Source organism: Ahaetulla prasina, chromosome 2 (genome assembly GCF_028640845.1).
Source record: "Ahaetulla prasina isolate Xishuangbanna chromosome 2, ASM2864084v1, whole genome shotgun sequence".
NCBI lineage: Eukaryota > Metazoa > Chordata > Lepidosauria > Squamata > Colubridae > Ahaetulla > Ahaetulla prasina.
The window spans coordinates 75,606,991-75,623,156 of NC_080540.1; the positions used below are offsets into that span (position 1 = coordinate 75,606,991).

Sequence of the window (16,166 nt, forward strand, 5' to 3'; positions counted from 1 at the left end):
TTGTCAACATTCAAATCGCTTAACACTTGCTTTGAGGATAGCAATAATTCTATGAACTCTTACATATATTTCAAAGTTCCTCAATATATTTTGCATTAAAAAATGTTAATGTGTTAGGAAGAAGTAGAACCTTAAATTCATTTTCCTTGTCTTTGGGGCCCTTGTGAAAAGGCCTGTCATAGCGGAATTTCTTGATGTTGTTAACACGATAAAAGCTCTTTATGCGATCAGGGACACGATCCATATGTAGTACATCAATATTGTCTGGAATTGGAGTCACTGCATAGATTTGCAAATCTGTAATCAGAGTCCAGTCAAAGAAAAAAAAACTACACACAATATGAAAGAATACAGATTAGCCTTATACACTGCATAATAACATTACAGATATTTATTATTTTTAATATTCTTTTTAACACACACACACACATCTGAATCTCATGCAGCATAGAAACTACAATGTGAATCTGCAATTTTAGCAGCTCTGGCATCCTATGACATAAACTTGCTAACATCATATAATTCTGAACCTGTTCCTCCAAATGAAAACATTGAAAGTGAGATGACATGTACTTTCAGTTTTATTTCCTTCCCATTTCTACTTGCATCTTGATCTGTTATAAAATACTATTGGATGAGCATTTTTAAAAATGCTTTTTTAAAAAAGGAAACCTTGTTCAATAATTTTCCATTTCTGTCATGTTCTTAAAAGCTCTTCTGAGCTCTAATTTGTTTTAAATTTTGCACTAGTAAAACAAATACTCATTTTCATTTTTTTCAATATTCATAAGGAAATAACAGTTTAAATAAACATTATCACAGCATTTAATCCATTTTTACCTGGACATCTGAACATATACGTTCATTTCAAGTTTGCAAAGGAATTTGTAATAGAACTTTATATTAGAATTTGCATTAAAACTTTGGTGTTTATTTCGCTGTGCTGTGTAAATCTTCTGTTTTTACAATCAAGGCCTCTCAGAGATACACACACACATACACACACACACCTGGTCTAACCAAATACGGGAGGGAGCATACTGCTTCCCTTTCGCCTTTCAGCCCGAATCCAGGAGCCCTCACAGGCAGTTGCTTACACAACAAACTATTTTGTGTTAAATTTATATTTACTGACAAAGAAATAAAGGGACATTAGTATAGATCTATTTCAAGCTATTTAGCTCTCATCAGCTAGCCATACCCTTCTGGGATTCGAACCTGGGCTTGCTTGCATATTAGGCAGATGTATTAACCTCTAAGCCACAGGTTCTCCTCCTGTGGAGAACCAGTCTTTCTTTATCTCTTTGTCAATAAATATAAATTTAACCATAGATAAATAGATAGATAGACAGACAGACAGACAGACAGACAGACAGACAAACAGACAGACGCACACATATACACACACACATATATACATATACATACAGATATATACATATACATATCAGTAGTGGGTTCCACTTACCTTCCCTATGGGTTCGGAATTGCTTGTGGCGCTTCTGCGGATGCGCAGAACTTTCTGCGCTTGCGCAGAGCGTCCATGATAACATCTGGGCGGGTGGGCGGACACACACACACACAGTGGTGGGCTGCTGCCAGTTCGGCTGAACTGTAGTTGTGACCTGCAAGTGGGCCCACCACCCACCCAGGCGCTATGCCGTCCTATTTAGCCGTGTTTTTTAAGCCATATACATGCGTGGAAGTGGCCCCCGTGCGCAGAGCCAGTGTGCGCACTCACGTTTTCAGTGCTGGCTGAACCAGTTGTTAATTCATGTGCTGCCCACCTCTGTACACACACACACACACACAAACATATATATATATATATACACACACACATGCATATATATATACACACACACACACACATACACACACATATCACATGGCATTCTGGGAACATGTTTAGTTGTGCATTCTCATTTTTTTTAACAGGCATCTCAACTAACATTTCTTGATTTTGCTTCACAGGGAAAGGGGGAATATGCAACATACTTCTTCTAAAATGTTTTGAGATGGGGATATTAGAATAAAAATACATTAAAAGTAAAAACAAAAATCTTGCCAGGAAATTACAGAATATAATTTTATGAAGTTAGGAAAAATTAACATCTATGATAATCATCCAATGAATATCAAAGCTCCATTTGATAAATCTGACAGTGCATGCTGTATTGTTTTTAAGCATCGCCCCTTACCCTATTGCAGTTAACTGTCTGTAAGCAGACAATGAAAAATATTAAAATTACTATAAATGTGTTCTAATTCTGAAATATTTTTAATTTTGCAGCAACTTTGGTAACTTGATTCTAAAACATTAATCAAGGATACACTGGGCATCACACTGCAATATGCTATCATCTGGGTGATTTGGATGTTGCATTGCAATGGCTTGTGGAAATTCACTAAGCATTCTTTGTTGGAAGGTCTCTAATCTCTCGTAGTCATGGCCTCGACAAACATACTCTTTATTCTGTAAGGAGAAGAAAGCAACATAAAATTGAAATATCACTGAATCATTCCCTTAGTCTCCTTACTTTTACTTATCAACCAGACTAAATAAGAATAAGACAGTTTAAACAATTTTATGAAGTGGAAAGAAGGAAGGCGCAAACCATGCCTCCAGAGGAGGCATATTTCAGAATATGGTCTTAGTACAGGTAGCCCTTATGTTACGACTGCAATGGAGCCTTCCCATTATGGTCATAATATTAAGTGAATCACGTTAAATGAATGAGCCCCACACCATCCCTGCCCTTAAATCGTGCCTACACATGCTTCCATGCTCTTTGGAAAAGTCTTTTTGCATGGAGGATGGAGCCCTGCAGGGACACAAAACTATCGTGCTCCTGCAGGCTTCCGACCTCTTTTTGCACGGAGGACGGAATCATATGTAAGAACGTGAGATTTATCTTGAGGTCTACAGGGACAGAAGCATTTCTAAAGAGAAAAATAGATAAGAGCTTACATCCCTGCAGGCCTCCATCCTGAGCAAAAAGGCTTTTCTAAAGAGGATGGAAGCATGTGTAACAACATGAGATCTAAGGAAAACAGTTTTGCCAGTGTCTGAAAAAAAGACGGCCACTTTTCTGCCATATGGCCCAGCCTCTTCTCCTTTCCTACACCAACATCTTGACGTCTAGAGATCTTCAAAAGGTAAGTGAGTTATCAGTGACAGGGTGGGTAGAAGCAGATGGAACCCGGTGAGCTAGCAAAGCAGACCCAGTGCCTGTGGAACTGAGCACGGCAAGATTGGAGGGGAAATACGCAGAGGACCTATTGCAGCATCTCTGGTTGGTTGTAAGGGTAAATGACTCCTGTAGTGCTACAATATAGGTAACTGCAGGACTAGATCATAAGTACTTTTGTGTGTGTATGTGTGTCATAACTTTGAACTGTCACTAAGTGAATTGTCATAACTTGAGGATTACTTGTAGTGAGAAGTTGTGCAATGTTGTCCATAGTGGACACTTTATATAGTGCAGGCACAGAATTCTTAGTAGAATCTCTTTAGATGTTCAGACCAAATAGGTAGATTCAAATTTAGTAACCTAGTACCTGATGTATTCCAGTGCTATGTAATATAAGTGACAATTAGCACTTTGAAACTCACTAACAATCATAACTAACTTTAAATTTGATGTATTCTGAGGTGACAAACTGATAGATTTTGTACCAGTTGCATCTTTCGAGTCATCTTGGGAGGCAGCCCCATGTAAAATAGTTCATAATAATCCAGTTTCATTGTAGTTAAGACATGAGCTACCACTATCAGAGCATCTTAATATAGGTGATGACATAACTGACAAATATGTTACAACTGGGCAAAGGCTAAGCAAAGGACACCAGATCATCAATCAACTCTTTTAGAGGGAGAAAAATTCCATCCAAGATAAATGCAAGGACTAATGTTTCCAAATTTCCTGAATATTTATTAATACAATAAATACTCAAGCCAGGTAGTATTTTGTCTGGGTTGATTTCACTCCATCTTTAACAGCTTCCAAACCCTAGTTCAAGATTTCTACAACCTAGGATAGTAATATATAAATGTATGTCATTAGCGTACTCATAGAATCATAGTATCATAGGGTTGGAAAGGACTTTGCAAGTCTTCATGTCCTTGTCCTGGATAGGAATCTTCACAGCACCCCAGACAAATGGCTACTCAAACTTTGAATCCAGAACTGAAGTCAAATGGACTGTTCCATTGCTTAATAGTTCTGATAAACACCTTACTGTAGACCAATGGTAGCGATCACTGATAGTGCCTTTCATAATAATTACTGGGGAGAGCATTGAATCCTATGGAGCCTCCTGCTCAGATAGGAGAGAATCACTATTATATAGTGCAATATCCAACCTTTGCAGATAATCCAAACAGCTGATAGTATCAAACACTGCAGAGAATTTGATAAGACTGAAACAGACATACTCTCTGTCAGGGTTCCTGACACTCTCACCATTTAGATCTTAGTGAAAGTCATCCTCCACCACCAACATTTTTGTCCCATTTTTGACTGGGCCTAAATTCTAACTCGTACAGATCCAAATAAACCATTTCCTTTAGGGTCTTCTATAGCTGATTTCCCACATTGTTCCCAACAATCTTCCATAAAAAGAGAAGGTTGGAGACAAAGTAAAATTTGTTCAGGAAAAGCTTCTTCAGAAGGTGACCACCTCCTCATTCAAAGCTGTGTCTTCATGTCTTCCCTCAAAGCAAGAATGGCTGATATCCTGGAGCCAACCACTCACACTCATTAACCACCAAAAGGAACTAGGAGGAGCATGAGTTTGGCCAACATCTTATTATAACAGAGAATCTTTTGGACAGCTTTCTTTAGTTCTACAATTTCAAAAAAAATAAATAATCCCAGATGCTTCTTACTTGAACATGAGCTTTAACAAGAGCTTGGTCATATTCATATCTGGTTTTCCATTACTATGGGGCTATGATTATGAAGTGGGCAAATGTGCACAATCATATCCAGCACCTTTTCAATGTCTGAATTCCAGAGATTCAGAGGGTATAAAATAGAACTGCCCACCAAATTGTAAGGAAACTACCAAAGGCCTGTTGCTCATGCAGAATTCAGTGTCCATGACACTTTAACAAGGAGCTGGTTTGATTATGGCAAAGGAAAGATATCAGTGTTACTTATTTTCAGATCACATTTCGTCTTCTCTAAATTAAAGATTACCACTAGCATGTGTCTTCCCACATATGTTATGAACACTATTACTTGTGACACCACCATGGTTGTCATTGGGGCTATCAGGTCATAAATGAACTGGAACCCTGATTCAGTAAAATCCAGCTGAAGATTTTATAGAATAATAAAATAATGCAGTTGGAGGGAACGCTTAGACCATCCAATGCGAACTACAGTTTAACACAGGAATCAAAAACATCTTTGACAAATGCCTGTCCACTCTGCTTGAAGAGTTCCAGTAAAAGTAAACTCACAATCTCTTAGATAAATAGTCCCATAGTTTACCTACTGTTACAGTTAGCATTTTTTCTAATATTCAAAAACCTCTTGGAATTTAAATTCATTATTCTGTATCCTGCATTCTGGGCCAATAGAAAACAACTCAAAATTTACTTCTTGTGACAATATATATTAATTTAATTTATTATGTGCCATCAAGCTGTTTCTGACTCCCAGCAACCATACAGATTTTTTTCCAGGATGATGCTTAATCTGTTCTTTCATGTCTCCCAAAGGTGCATGTATCACCTCTATAACTGACTCCATCCACCTTGCTGCTGATCATCTTCTTCTCTTTTCTTCCAAGAATTAGATCCTATGGCAGAGAGTTGAATCTTCACATAATGTGTTTGAAGTAGAGTAATTTGAGTCTAGTTATTTGTATCTTGAATGAAAATTTGGTTTGATTTGTTTAATGATCCATCAGTTTGTTTTCTAGGCTATCCACAATCTTCTCAGCAATCTTTTCCAACATCAAAATTCAAAAACATCAATAGTCTCCCTATCTTGCTTTTTCAAAGTTCAACTTTCATTTCCATGGAATGTATCAGGGAATACAATGGCTTGCATAATTGTGATCTTTGTAGGTATAGACACATCAAGGCATTTGAATATAGTTTCCTAGGTTTTCATGGCTGTTCTACCAAGTGCTAGTATGCAGCCTATTTCTTGTTTTATTACGGTTGATAGCTGATGCTAAAAGATAGAAGCTATTGAGCATTTCACCATCTTCATTGTCAATTCTAAAGCTGATTGAACATTCAGTGAGGATATGGGAATCTAGATATCCCTGAAGCTATAGGGATGGCATTACGGTTGAAATTAGTAGCCATAGAATAGATCCTGGCCAGTGAAATCTCTTTGGAGAAAGGAAAGATTGGGGAATTGATCACATTTACTCCGGACAGCCACTCTTCATGAGTAAACTGCAAGAATTTTTGCAATTGGGTGATGAGTGGAGAGATCCCATCTCTGCCCACAACTATAATGTAGCCTATGTGGACATAAAGGTTGGCTGATTTCCTAATCATCTTTGGAATAACCTTTTTACTCTTTTTACTCTTCTTTCAGAGCAGCAAGTTTGATGGCATTCACTGGGATGCCTTCAATCTTTAAGAAATTTTAATTGGAGTTGAAAGATTTCACAATTTGGGCAAACAAAGAGAAAAAAAGGTGATTGAGTCACCATGGGTGAAAATTAGTTGCACATCTTAGATGGACTTTAAATAGGTTTTTTGAAATTAATTGAATAAATCATCCCTATGGGAAAATCACCTATGTTTTGAATTCTTAAAAAACAAACATGATAGTATGGGATTTTGAGGGCTGGACACTAGAGGGAGCTAAAATGAAGTAAAGGTTACAATTAAAGGAGAAGGAAAATCTATTTGTTAATACAGAATGGAGCCAAATACCTTATAACACTGAATGTACTGAAGGATATATGAACAATTGAGTCATAATTTTAAAAATGTCTGCCATTATAGACCAATTCTAATAAGTTATATCAGATAAGACTGAAGTAGAACTGAATGTGGATTTTAAAAATGAAGGACTACAATGGTCTGGAAAAAGATAAAATACTGAATTTACAAATGAAACTGGCTGACATTTTAATAATTAAAAAGGACATACAAACATCTAACATGGAGTGATTTGGATAATTTTCTTATATTGGATTTACAAGGGACATCTGTTAAAAGTTTTGAAAGACTTGGTGAGAAGAGACAAAGAAAAGAAATTAAGTTTTAGGATATTATTTATATAAGGGATAAAAGATCAAGATTGTTATAAGTAAAGGGAATGAATATAAAGTTGAATTATTGATCAAGGCTTAAAAGAATTTGTTATTTCTGATAATGCTCAATAAAATTTTACTGAGTAGGATTGAATTACAAGGTTTTAAGAATTTGTTTATAGCTAAATGATGTGATATGGCATGAAGAAATTGTATTTTAAGAGACGTGATGACTTGTTAAAATAGTTTATACTTGTGGAGGCAAAGAGAGAAGTTGCTTCTTTATATTTCTTTTTTGGATATAGTTGTATTTTTCTTTCTTCTATATTCTTTCTTTCATATGCTTTTTTCCCCGCACTTTGTATTTTTTTCTTTTTTTATAATTTGTATTAGTTTTTATCTGCACAACTGTTAGAAAAATTCTAACTGGTAGTTTCACCTGTTGTCATTAATTTGGTCTTTCTTATATTTAATTTTAGTCCCTTTTTCACTGTGCTTTTTTTTTTTACTTTTAGTTCTAGGGCTTGGAGATCATTTGCATTTTAAGTTCTCAGGTTAATATCGTCAGCATAGCACAGATTATTATGTTTCTTCCTCTAATTTTAAAACCATGCTTCCAATCTAGCTTTTCTTAATATATAGACTGAATAAAGAAGAGAGTTTAGCCTGTGCAGCCTTGCTGTACTCCTTTACCAACCTGACTCCAGTGTTTCATCATGTTCTCTTATACTGTGGCTTCCTGGCCTTTATATAAGTTTGTCATAAGGAAAATGAGATGTTCTCAAATTCTCAGCACATTCCGCAGCTTGACATGTAATTTAATTTAATTTAATTACAACTTTTCTAATAAGTATAATAAAGCTTATTTATCTAACAGCTGCATCCTTGAAACTCTGCTTGCTAGCCTTCATGTTTGAATATCACTCTGGGTGACAATCACAGAGTCACAAGCAACTTCAAAATCTGTTTCTTCTTCTTCCAGAATGCAGGACACAGAGTAAAGAATCTAAGTTAAAAGGAGGCAATTAATTTTAGGAATTAATTCCCAATTAATATTAGGAAAAGCTTCATACCTGTAAGAACAATTTGATCAGGTACCAATTAACCAGAGAGGTAGTGGGCTTTCACTGGATCTGTTCAACTAGAAGCTAGACATTCATTTGTCTGGGATTCTTCATCTTGGATTCCTATACTGAGTGGGGGGTGGGAAATTAGAATTCATATCCTAAAAGTTCTTTCAAACTTATTCTATTCTTCTGTGAATCTAAGTCTAATTTGAATTAATACTACTTGGTTTACTCTATTAAAATAAACTCTATTAAATTGTAGAATGATTTTTTTGAAATTTCAAACACAGATTTATTGTACATACAATATTTTACATGAAAAAAACTCAATCATGTTTATAAATAATGAAAAAGCCAGTAGGAAAGTATATACATTCCAGCTACAAAATTACATTAAGTGTTAAAATTGGCAAAACAGGGACAATAACCAGACTGGCAGAAACAACATCAATATTTGGGATGAATCAATCAATTGTATAATTTTCTAGATAAATCCATATTTTAAAGTAGAACAATTTTAATTCCTTTCAAATACACAAATCATCTTCATTATACATTGCACTGCATTCATACAGTAATGGATATGTTAAATGTACTTACACGAAGGAAGAAAGGAAATTTTCTTCCATAAAAGCCAACTCTGAAAAATTCAGGTTCCAACCGTTGTTGTTCCATTATATTGTCATAATAGTTAGCTTCCATTTTCTAAAGATAGAAAAAAACTTATACTGAACTGAAATGCTGTACTTTTAGGAGAAAAATTCTGACAGCATTCTTGAATGGGACAACTTGCCATAGCTAACTCACTGTGGTCATCTCATCACAGCCATCTGACCGCTGCCAACTTGCTGCAGCCATTTTGCCATAGCTAATTCGCCGTGGCTATTTTGACAAAAACACAAATAATGTTGAAGAAAAAAGTGGTGGATAACATTTATCACATTGAGTTATCTTGAGTGAAATTGTCCCGCAGCGACTTGGCGGCAACAAGTTATCCTGTGGCGAATTAGCCATAGTAAGATGGCTGCAGTGAGTTGACTGTGGCGAGTTGTCCTAGACCCTATGTAGTAACACTATGATATCTGAAACCATTAACACATGGTTTTTGAAAATTCATGGTATCATACCATTATGAAATGTATTCAAGATAACTTTACAGAGAACTCAATTTCATAAGAAGGATTTTATGCATAATTATTTCTAATATTTGTATAGAATACAATAATTCTTTTTGCATTGTACTTTCTATGCAAACTTAAAGAGGACCCAGATTGTTGGGGCAATAAGTTGACTTTGTATATAAATATACAAATAGGATGAAGACTATTGCTAACATAGTGTAAGCTGCCCTGAGTCTTCGGAGAAGGGCAGGGTATAAATGCAAATAAAAAAAAAAGTTAAAAGAACTCAATGAACAGTTAACAATAGACAATTTTGGCAAAACTGAGTTCATCGGGTCATGAAGTGATTGAATGTCTGAGCAACTTTTAGTATAAAGCATATATACTAACTATTGATTAAACAAAGTGTTATGAAAAGTTCTCTAAGATTCAAATAAAAATCAAAACTGATTCCTCACATAGACTTGCAATATATGTAGAAATATATAAACATATGTACAAATTTGAAAATATTCTTTTTTATTCCTTTATCTTCAATGGATTTTAAAAAGAGCAGCCTGCAGGCTAAACAGTGTTGATTTGAGGATTTAAAAATATAATTATTTTCATTTGTATAATATTAAATTCAAATCACTGTGATTTCCATTTGAATAACTATACCTTGTATAGACTGAATGCATGGATTTCTATATTTGTTTTAATAAAATATAGATTTTTGTCAAAGAATCTGAATGATAAAGAGATCTCAAATTTAGAAAAATGTGGGAAATCTATTTTGGATGCCATAATCCAAATGGATTATACAATACATTCAATAAACTAAATAAGGGAAAGAAGGTACAAAAGTTGGGCTAACATCTCGATTAGACCATGTTTAAAGTCCAGAAGTGAACAATACTTGAATATTTTATTTTAGTGGCTGCTTTTCTTTTAAATTAAAACTTAGTAAATGGAGCCATTCTAATATACACAGTAAAAATATATTACAAGTGTTTTATTTAGTTGCTAAGAATGGTACAGGTAATCCTTGAGTTATGGTGACAACCAGAATTTTTACTGTTCAGTGACGCAGTTATATAAAGTGCAACATCACATTTAGCAACAGCAATCCCTGCTTTTGTGAAGTGAGGATTGTGATTAAGAAAGTGACTTCTTCCAACTTCCTATGGTTTCCAACAACCAAAGTCAGTGCAGAAGTTGGCATTGGTCTTGCAAGTTGCAAGTCCCAAGTGGCTTACAAGAAAGCCAGCAGGCAAGTAAGTGACTGCTGCCAGGTGGGAGAGGGAGAAAGAAGATGTGTGGGTAGCCAGAGTAATACAGAATAGTATGACAGGGCTTGGGGCAGTAGTTGCTGAGGCAAGAACAAAGGTACTGAGGTAATTGACTTTGCTTATGGGAAGCCCACAGGGAAGGTTGCAAATCACAATGACATGATTGTAGGATTCAGCAACCATTGTAAGTGCAAGCTGGTTGCCAAGCACTCAGATCATGATCATTTGAGTGCAAGGTGCTGGGATGGCTGATACTCTGAGGACCAGTCATAGCCACCTCTTGTTCAGCACCATTGAATGATCACTGAACAAGTGGTATTAACCAAGGACTGCCTGTATATTTTCAACTGGCAAAATATCATGTCCTGCAGGAAAGTTGAGCATCACTCACTCGAATCCAGCTGAGACTTTGATAATCATATAATGTTTCATACTGAGTAGCCAGGTCTCTGCATAATGGGATTCCAAATTCCCAGCTCTAAAGGAAAGATTAAAAACTGAGATGAAATAGGATTTTATACACAAAAAATATCTAATTAAAGTTAAGTAAGAAAAATGTATTCCTATGATAAAGAATGGAGACAAGAAAAATAAGTGAACATTTAACAATTCTTAATGAGCTCCTTTATTATTTGTTAGCCAGTCAGAGTTATAGACTCTGGGGTTTCTCTGCTCTGGCCAACAGAAAGATTAGTTGAGTTGGACAAAAGATACCATCCTAAATTAAAAAATGTTTATCAAAACAATACCTAACTCTGAATAACAGCAGATACTAAAATATAGGGTAGGCTCAATACAACAATTCTGCAAGAAAGTATAGGAAAGAATGCGCAGATGAATCTAAATTCTATGTTTCCATTTCTTGTTGTATACAAATATTTACTCAAACATTACCTTATTCACCTTCTCGGGAAGAAATAATATTGTGTGTATGTTTGTGTTTATGTACACAATGACTCAAACTTAGATTGTAATGGCACATGCTTCTTATTTCAGGAGGGAAAAGCAGATGTTTCTTTGACTGAATTACTGTAACATGATGCTTTCTTAAATTGAGCACTATTTTCCTAGCACAGTTTTAAACAGAAATAGGGTCTGTTAGCAGAAATGCAAAATCTATATTTATTTAATAGTTCAAAACAAATAATTGAAAAGAGCTTTCTTTGAAAGTTGGGAATGTTTAAATAGCATTCTTCATCATTAAAACAGTTGCATTGTTAAAACAGTTACACTTTTTTTCAAGATGGCATGACTGCTTCACAAACTATCCTTAATAGTCTATTAATGAGTTCTTTGCTTGTGAAAAATAATTGTAGTTGTGCATGTACATTTATGTGTGGGTTTGTGTATAGAAATATATAATTAAATATGGAACTAATTTAGACTATTTAGACAGTATATTAAAACATGGTAGTTATATAAATATATTAGAAATATGTATGTACTTGAATAATTGTATTAATAAAGGAGAATATTTGTAGCTCAGAGCTGAAATGATGGGTCCTTGAGGATCTTTGAGCTTGGTTGATTTCTTGCAGACATTTTATTATCCAAACTAGGTAACATCAACAATGGCACTCCAGTAATGATGTTACCTAGTTTGGGTAATGAAACGTCTGCAAGAAAACAACCACACTCAAGAGCTCTAAAGGCCCCTCAATAATTGCATTAGATTACATATCTAATGTATCTAATTAGATTACATAGATTACTACATATAGAATTGCAACTATTTACTGCCAAAATGATACATTGTATTTTTATCCATTGTGTTTCTCACTTTTATAAAGGACTTTTTAAGTTCTTTTTTGTTGTCGATGTATTGTGTTCTGTCATTAGTTTACAAAGCAATAAAAATAAATTTAAAAATATATGTGTGACCTGGGAAATAGTTACAGATTCTAATTAAATATTACAAAAAACTTCCTAAACAATGAGAGCACTTTGACAATTAGAACTAATTCTAAGTAAGTGGATTGGTTTCCCTTCAGTGGATATTGATATAGTCTATATTTATATAGAAACTGAGCAATTAATTGTCAAAAATGCTTAAATTGCAAACCTGTAACAATCAGGAGACTAGATTTGAAAGCCTAAATGGCCATACACTATGATTCAATGGCTTTATGATTCTCCTGACAAGTAAATATATCTGAGTATCCTCCAGTAATTTTGCATAAAACATTTAGTTCTGGCTTTAGAAAAGACTATCTAATAAAATTTGAAAATAATTACTAATAACATTTGCTGACCTTGCCTTTATTAAAATAATGAATAATCTTCCGACAAAGATTTTCTTTACGTTGCCACTCTGTCTGAGATGGATAGTGGAGGAATTCCCGAAGAGGCCTATCCTCCCATTGTAGTAGCTCGCAATATAAAAGTAATGTAAAAGCAGCTTCTGTCAAAACAAGCAATGAACCTTGCATAACAATATCAAAACATTTCAACTTGTATAAATATGCAAATAGATGAACTAAAAATTTATGAAAATCCTAAATGAATCAGATAAAAATGCATTTTGCTAGAAAAAGGAAAGTGAATATTTAATCATGTTATGCTGAAGTAAAGAAAAATGAATGAGACATCGTCAGTGCGTTTTGAATTGTGTTCTACAAACAACTAATATACTGTATGTATGAGTTGTGCTCTACAATCACCTAATGCAATTAAAATAAATTAGCTGAAACTCTCCAGCTATGCTTAAGTGCACCTCAAATTGCTAATTGCTAATCTAAGTATTTATGCAGAGACATTGGTAATGTAAACCAATAGTGGAGAATTAGTTCCAACCTTCTTACAAAAATACAGAATGTCTTCCAAATATATTGTGTCACCACTTGAAAACAACATGCATATGTTACTTACTGTATGCTCATACAACCAATTAATGTGTAAATTATACATCTATAGTTAAATATTTATGAAAATTTAAAGAGACGTATTTTAAAAAGACCACTGTAAATATATAAATAAAACTTTCTCCCATATTTACCTGTGTAATTTTCAGCCTGCAGATGCATGTCACATAACTTGTGTATATAGCGGATATACATTTCTTCCTTATTGATTTCAGATTTATAAAAATTCTGAAAAATAAAATATTTCAAAAAATAATCTCTGAAAATTTCTCAATCAAAATATTTTCAAGGCTAAAAATTTGGATGCGTCTTATACTCCGAATGTAGCTTTTTCGAAGCTTTTGAGCTTTGCCTGCTCTCTCCGACTCTCAGCTATGCTTTAGAAGCTTTTTTTCAGCCCTAAGGAGGCGCTAGTGAGTGAAGCGATCTCTGTGCTTTGCCTGCTTTTCTCATTGCTACTCCCTATCAGCTGTGCCTTAGAAGCTATTTTTTATCCCCAATTAGGGGATAAAAAGCATGCACGCACACACTCAAAAGAGAGTAAGTGCCATGGCAAGACAATACCCTGCATTGAGATGCACCATTGACCAGTTGAGGTGGCTGACTTTGAGAAATTCTACCAGTGTCTGGAAAGGGTTGGATTAAAAGACAAAACCAATGGACTGATTATAGCAGCATAAGAACAGACACTAAACACCAAATCCATAAAAGCAGGGATTTTCCACACTAGACTAGCGAACTAAGGATGCTAGCGAGATGTAGGCAGATGTTTTTCCCCCTATTTTCCTCCCCAAAAACTAAGCTGCGTCTTATACTCCAGTGCATCTTACACTCTGAAAAATATGGTACATGTCTTCCTCAATCTCCTGTCTCCTACCAGAAGCCCAGGAGTTTGAGTATTCAGTGCAGTATCTTAGCTGTTCCTAGCACTGAATCTTCTGGACAGAGAGCTCTGATATTATTCCTGGGAACTGTTGGAGCCACTCTCACAGCTTAGGAATCACAGCCCTAACTGTTCCTCCCACCACTGGCACCACTTTAGCCTTTATTTTCCACATTCTCTCTAGTTCAAGCCCTTCTCCAGCTTCTCATATTCCTTCTTCCTGATTCTGCTGTCATTTGGCTTTACTACATCTATCACTACCACTATCTTCTGATCTTTGTCTTTTACCATGTTACCCACTTGACTGGCCAATACCTGCCTGTCCATCTGGATTTGAAAGTCCCACAAGATCTTAGTCTCTACAACCTAATGCGGAACCTCCCATCTGGACTTTGGAGGTCTAGACCATACATTCTGCTGAAGTTCCTGTACACAATGCCAGCTACTTGGTTTAGTGTATGTTTCTGCCTGAGAAAATGTTGGACTTTCTCTGAGGCTTCTCTTCAGCCTGCCCTTGGTTCCTGTCTAGTGTGGAAAATCCCTGCTTTTATGGATTTGGTGTTTAGTGTCTGTTCTTATGCTGCTATAATCAGTCCATTGGTTTTGTCTTTTAATCCAACCCTTTCCAGACACTGGTAGAATTTCTCAAAGTCAGCCACCTCAACTGGTCAATGGTGCATCTCAATGCAGGGTATTGTCTTGCCATGGCACTTACTCTCTTTGATCTTCCTTCCAGGTCTATTGCTGCCTCATACATTCCCTTAGTGGTTCATTTTCAGTTGCCATCTTACTGATATATTACTAGATGCTCTGGGTTTCATCCAGGACAATACTAATGAAGCTAAAACTTAGATATTTTGAACAGTAGTACAAAGGCAAGAGTCACTGGACAAAGCCCCAATGTTTGGGACAATCAAAGGCAATATTAGAATATAAGGAGGATAAATGCTTTCATTGACACAAGTATGAGATTACAAGAATTGAAAGAAACAGTTTCTGATCCTGGCAAAATGATGTTTATAGTGTCACAAAGATGATTCTCACCATCAAGTTAACAGTGCAACCAATTTTCTTGTTCTCTGTTTCATCTCCTTTCATACAATCTCTGAAAAACAGAAAGAGTTGATATGCTGAAATTTCAAAACTTTCTTCCATTACAGAATGAAAAACAATATAGGCAGTTCTGAAGAATTAATCCATAAAGGTATTTTGACAACTTTGACTATGTAGTTTGAGCAAGATTAGCAGTTTTATTTACTTCCTGATTCTGTAAATCATCAAGAAAGTCCTTAAGAGTCTTAATTCTCTATGGGTTTTTTTCTTTTTCTTTTATAGCATTTATGTAATATACTAGAGAGGCATTTATTGTGAAAATACAAAAAAGTGACTACATAGTAAATCCTTAAAAACAGGTACAACTCATGATACTCAGAATGTACATACACTGTTATAAGCATGAAAAAAATCACTGGGAAAAATGTTATGTCATTAGTTACTACTAACATTACTTGCTCAGTATCAGAGGTCCATGAACTGTGAATAACTGCATTACCTGTAGTCAAGGAGGCGCTCCATCAAACGAGTAACTGATGTAACAAACGAAACCCCTGTCTCCCTCCAAGTTTCTTGTTCTATCTTTTCTAGCAGGCTGTATGAAAGTAAACAATCAGTAACTTACTCAGAAATATTATTGATTGTGAACAGTTTTGAGAACACTTAAAATACCTAAA

General features: G+C 35.2%; 1 protein-coding gene across 1 annotated transcript in view; it reads right to left on the minus strand.

The window, feature by feature from the left end:
- Positions 1-16,166, minus strand: part of DOCK3 (dedicator of cytokinesis 3) — a 167,453-nt gene that overhangs the window by 34,498 nt on the left and 116,789 nt on the right. The window contains exons 35-42 of the mRNA XM_058167839.1: positions 15,989-16,084; positions 15,481-15,541; positions 13,688-13,781; positions 12,945-13,093; positions 11,084-11,170; positions 8,901-9,005; positions 2,335-2,476; positions 131-297 (exon numbers count right to left, since the gene is read on the minus strand). Of these exons, the coding sequence (XP_058023822.1) occupies positions 131-297; positions 2,335-2,476; positions 8,901-9,005; positions 11,084-11,170; positions 12,945-13,093; positions 13,688-13,781; positions 15,481-15,541; positions 15,989-16,084 (901 nt within the window). The remainder of the gene's footprint in view (positions 1-130; positions 298-2,334; positions 2,477-8,900; positions 9,006-11,083; positions 11,171-12,944; positions 13,094-13,687; positions 13,782-15,480; positions 15,542-15,988; positions 16,085-16,166) is intronic.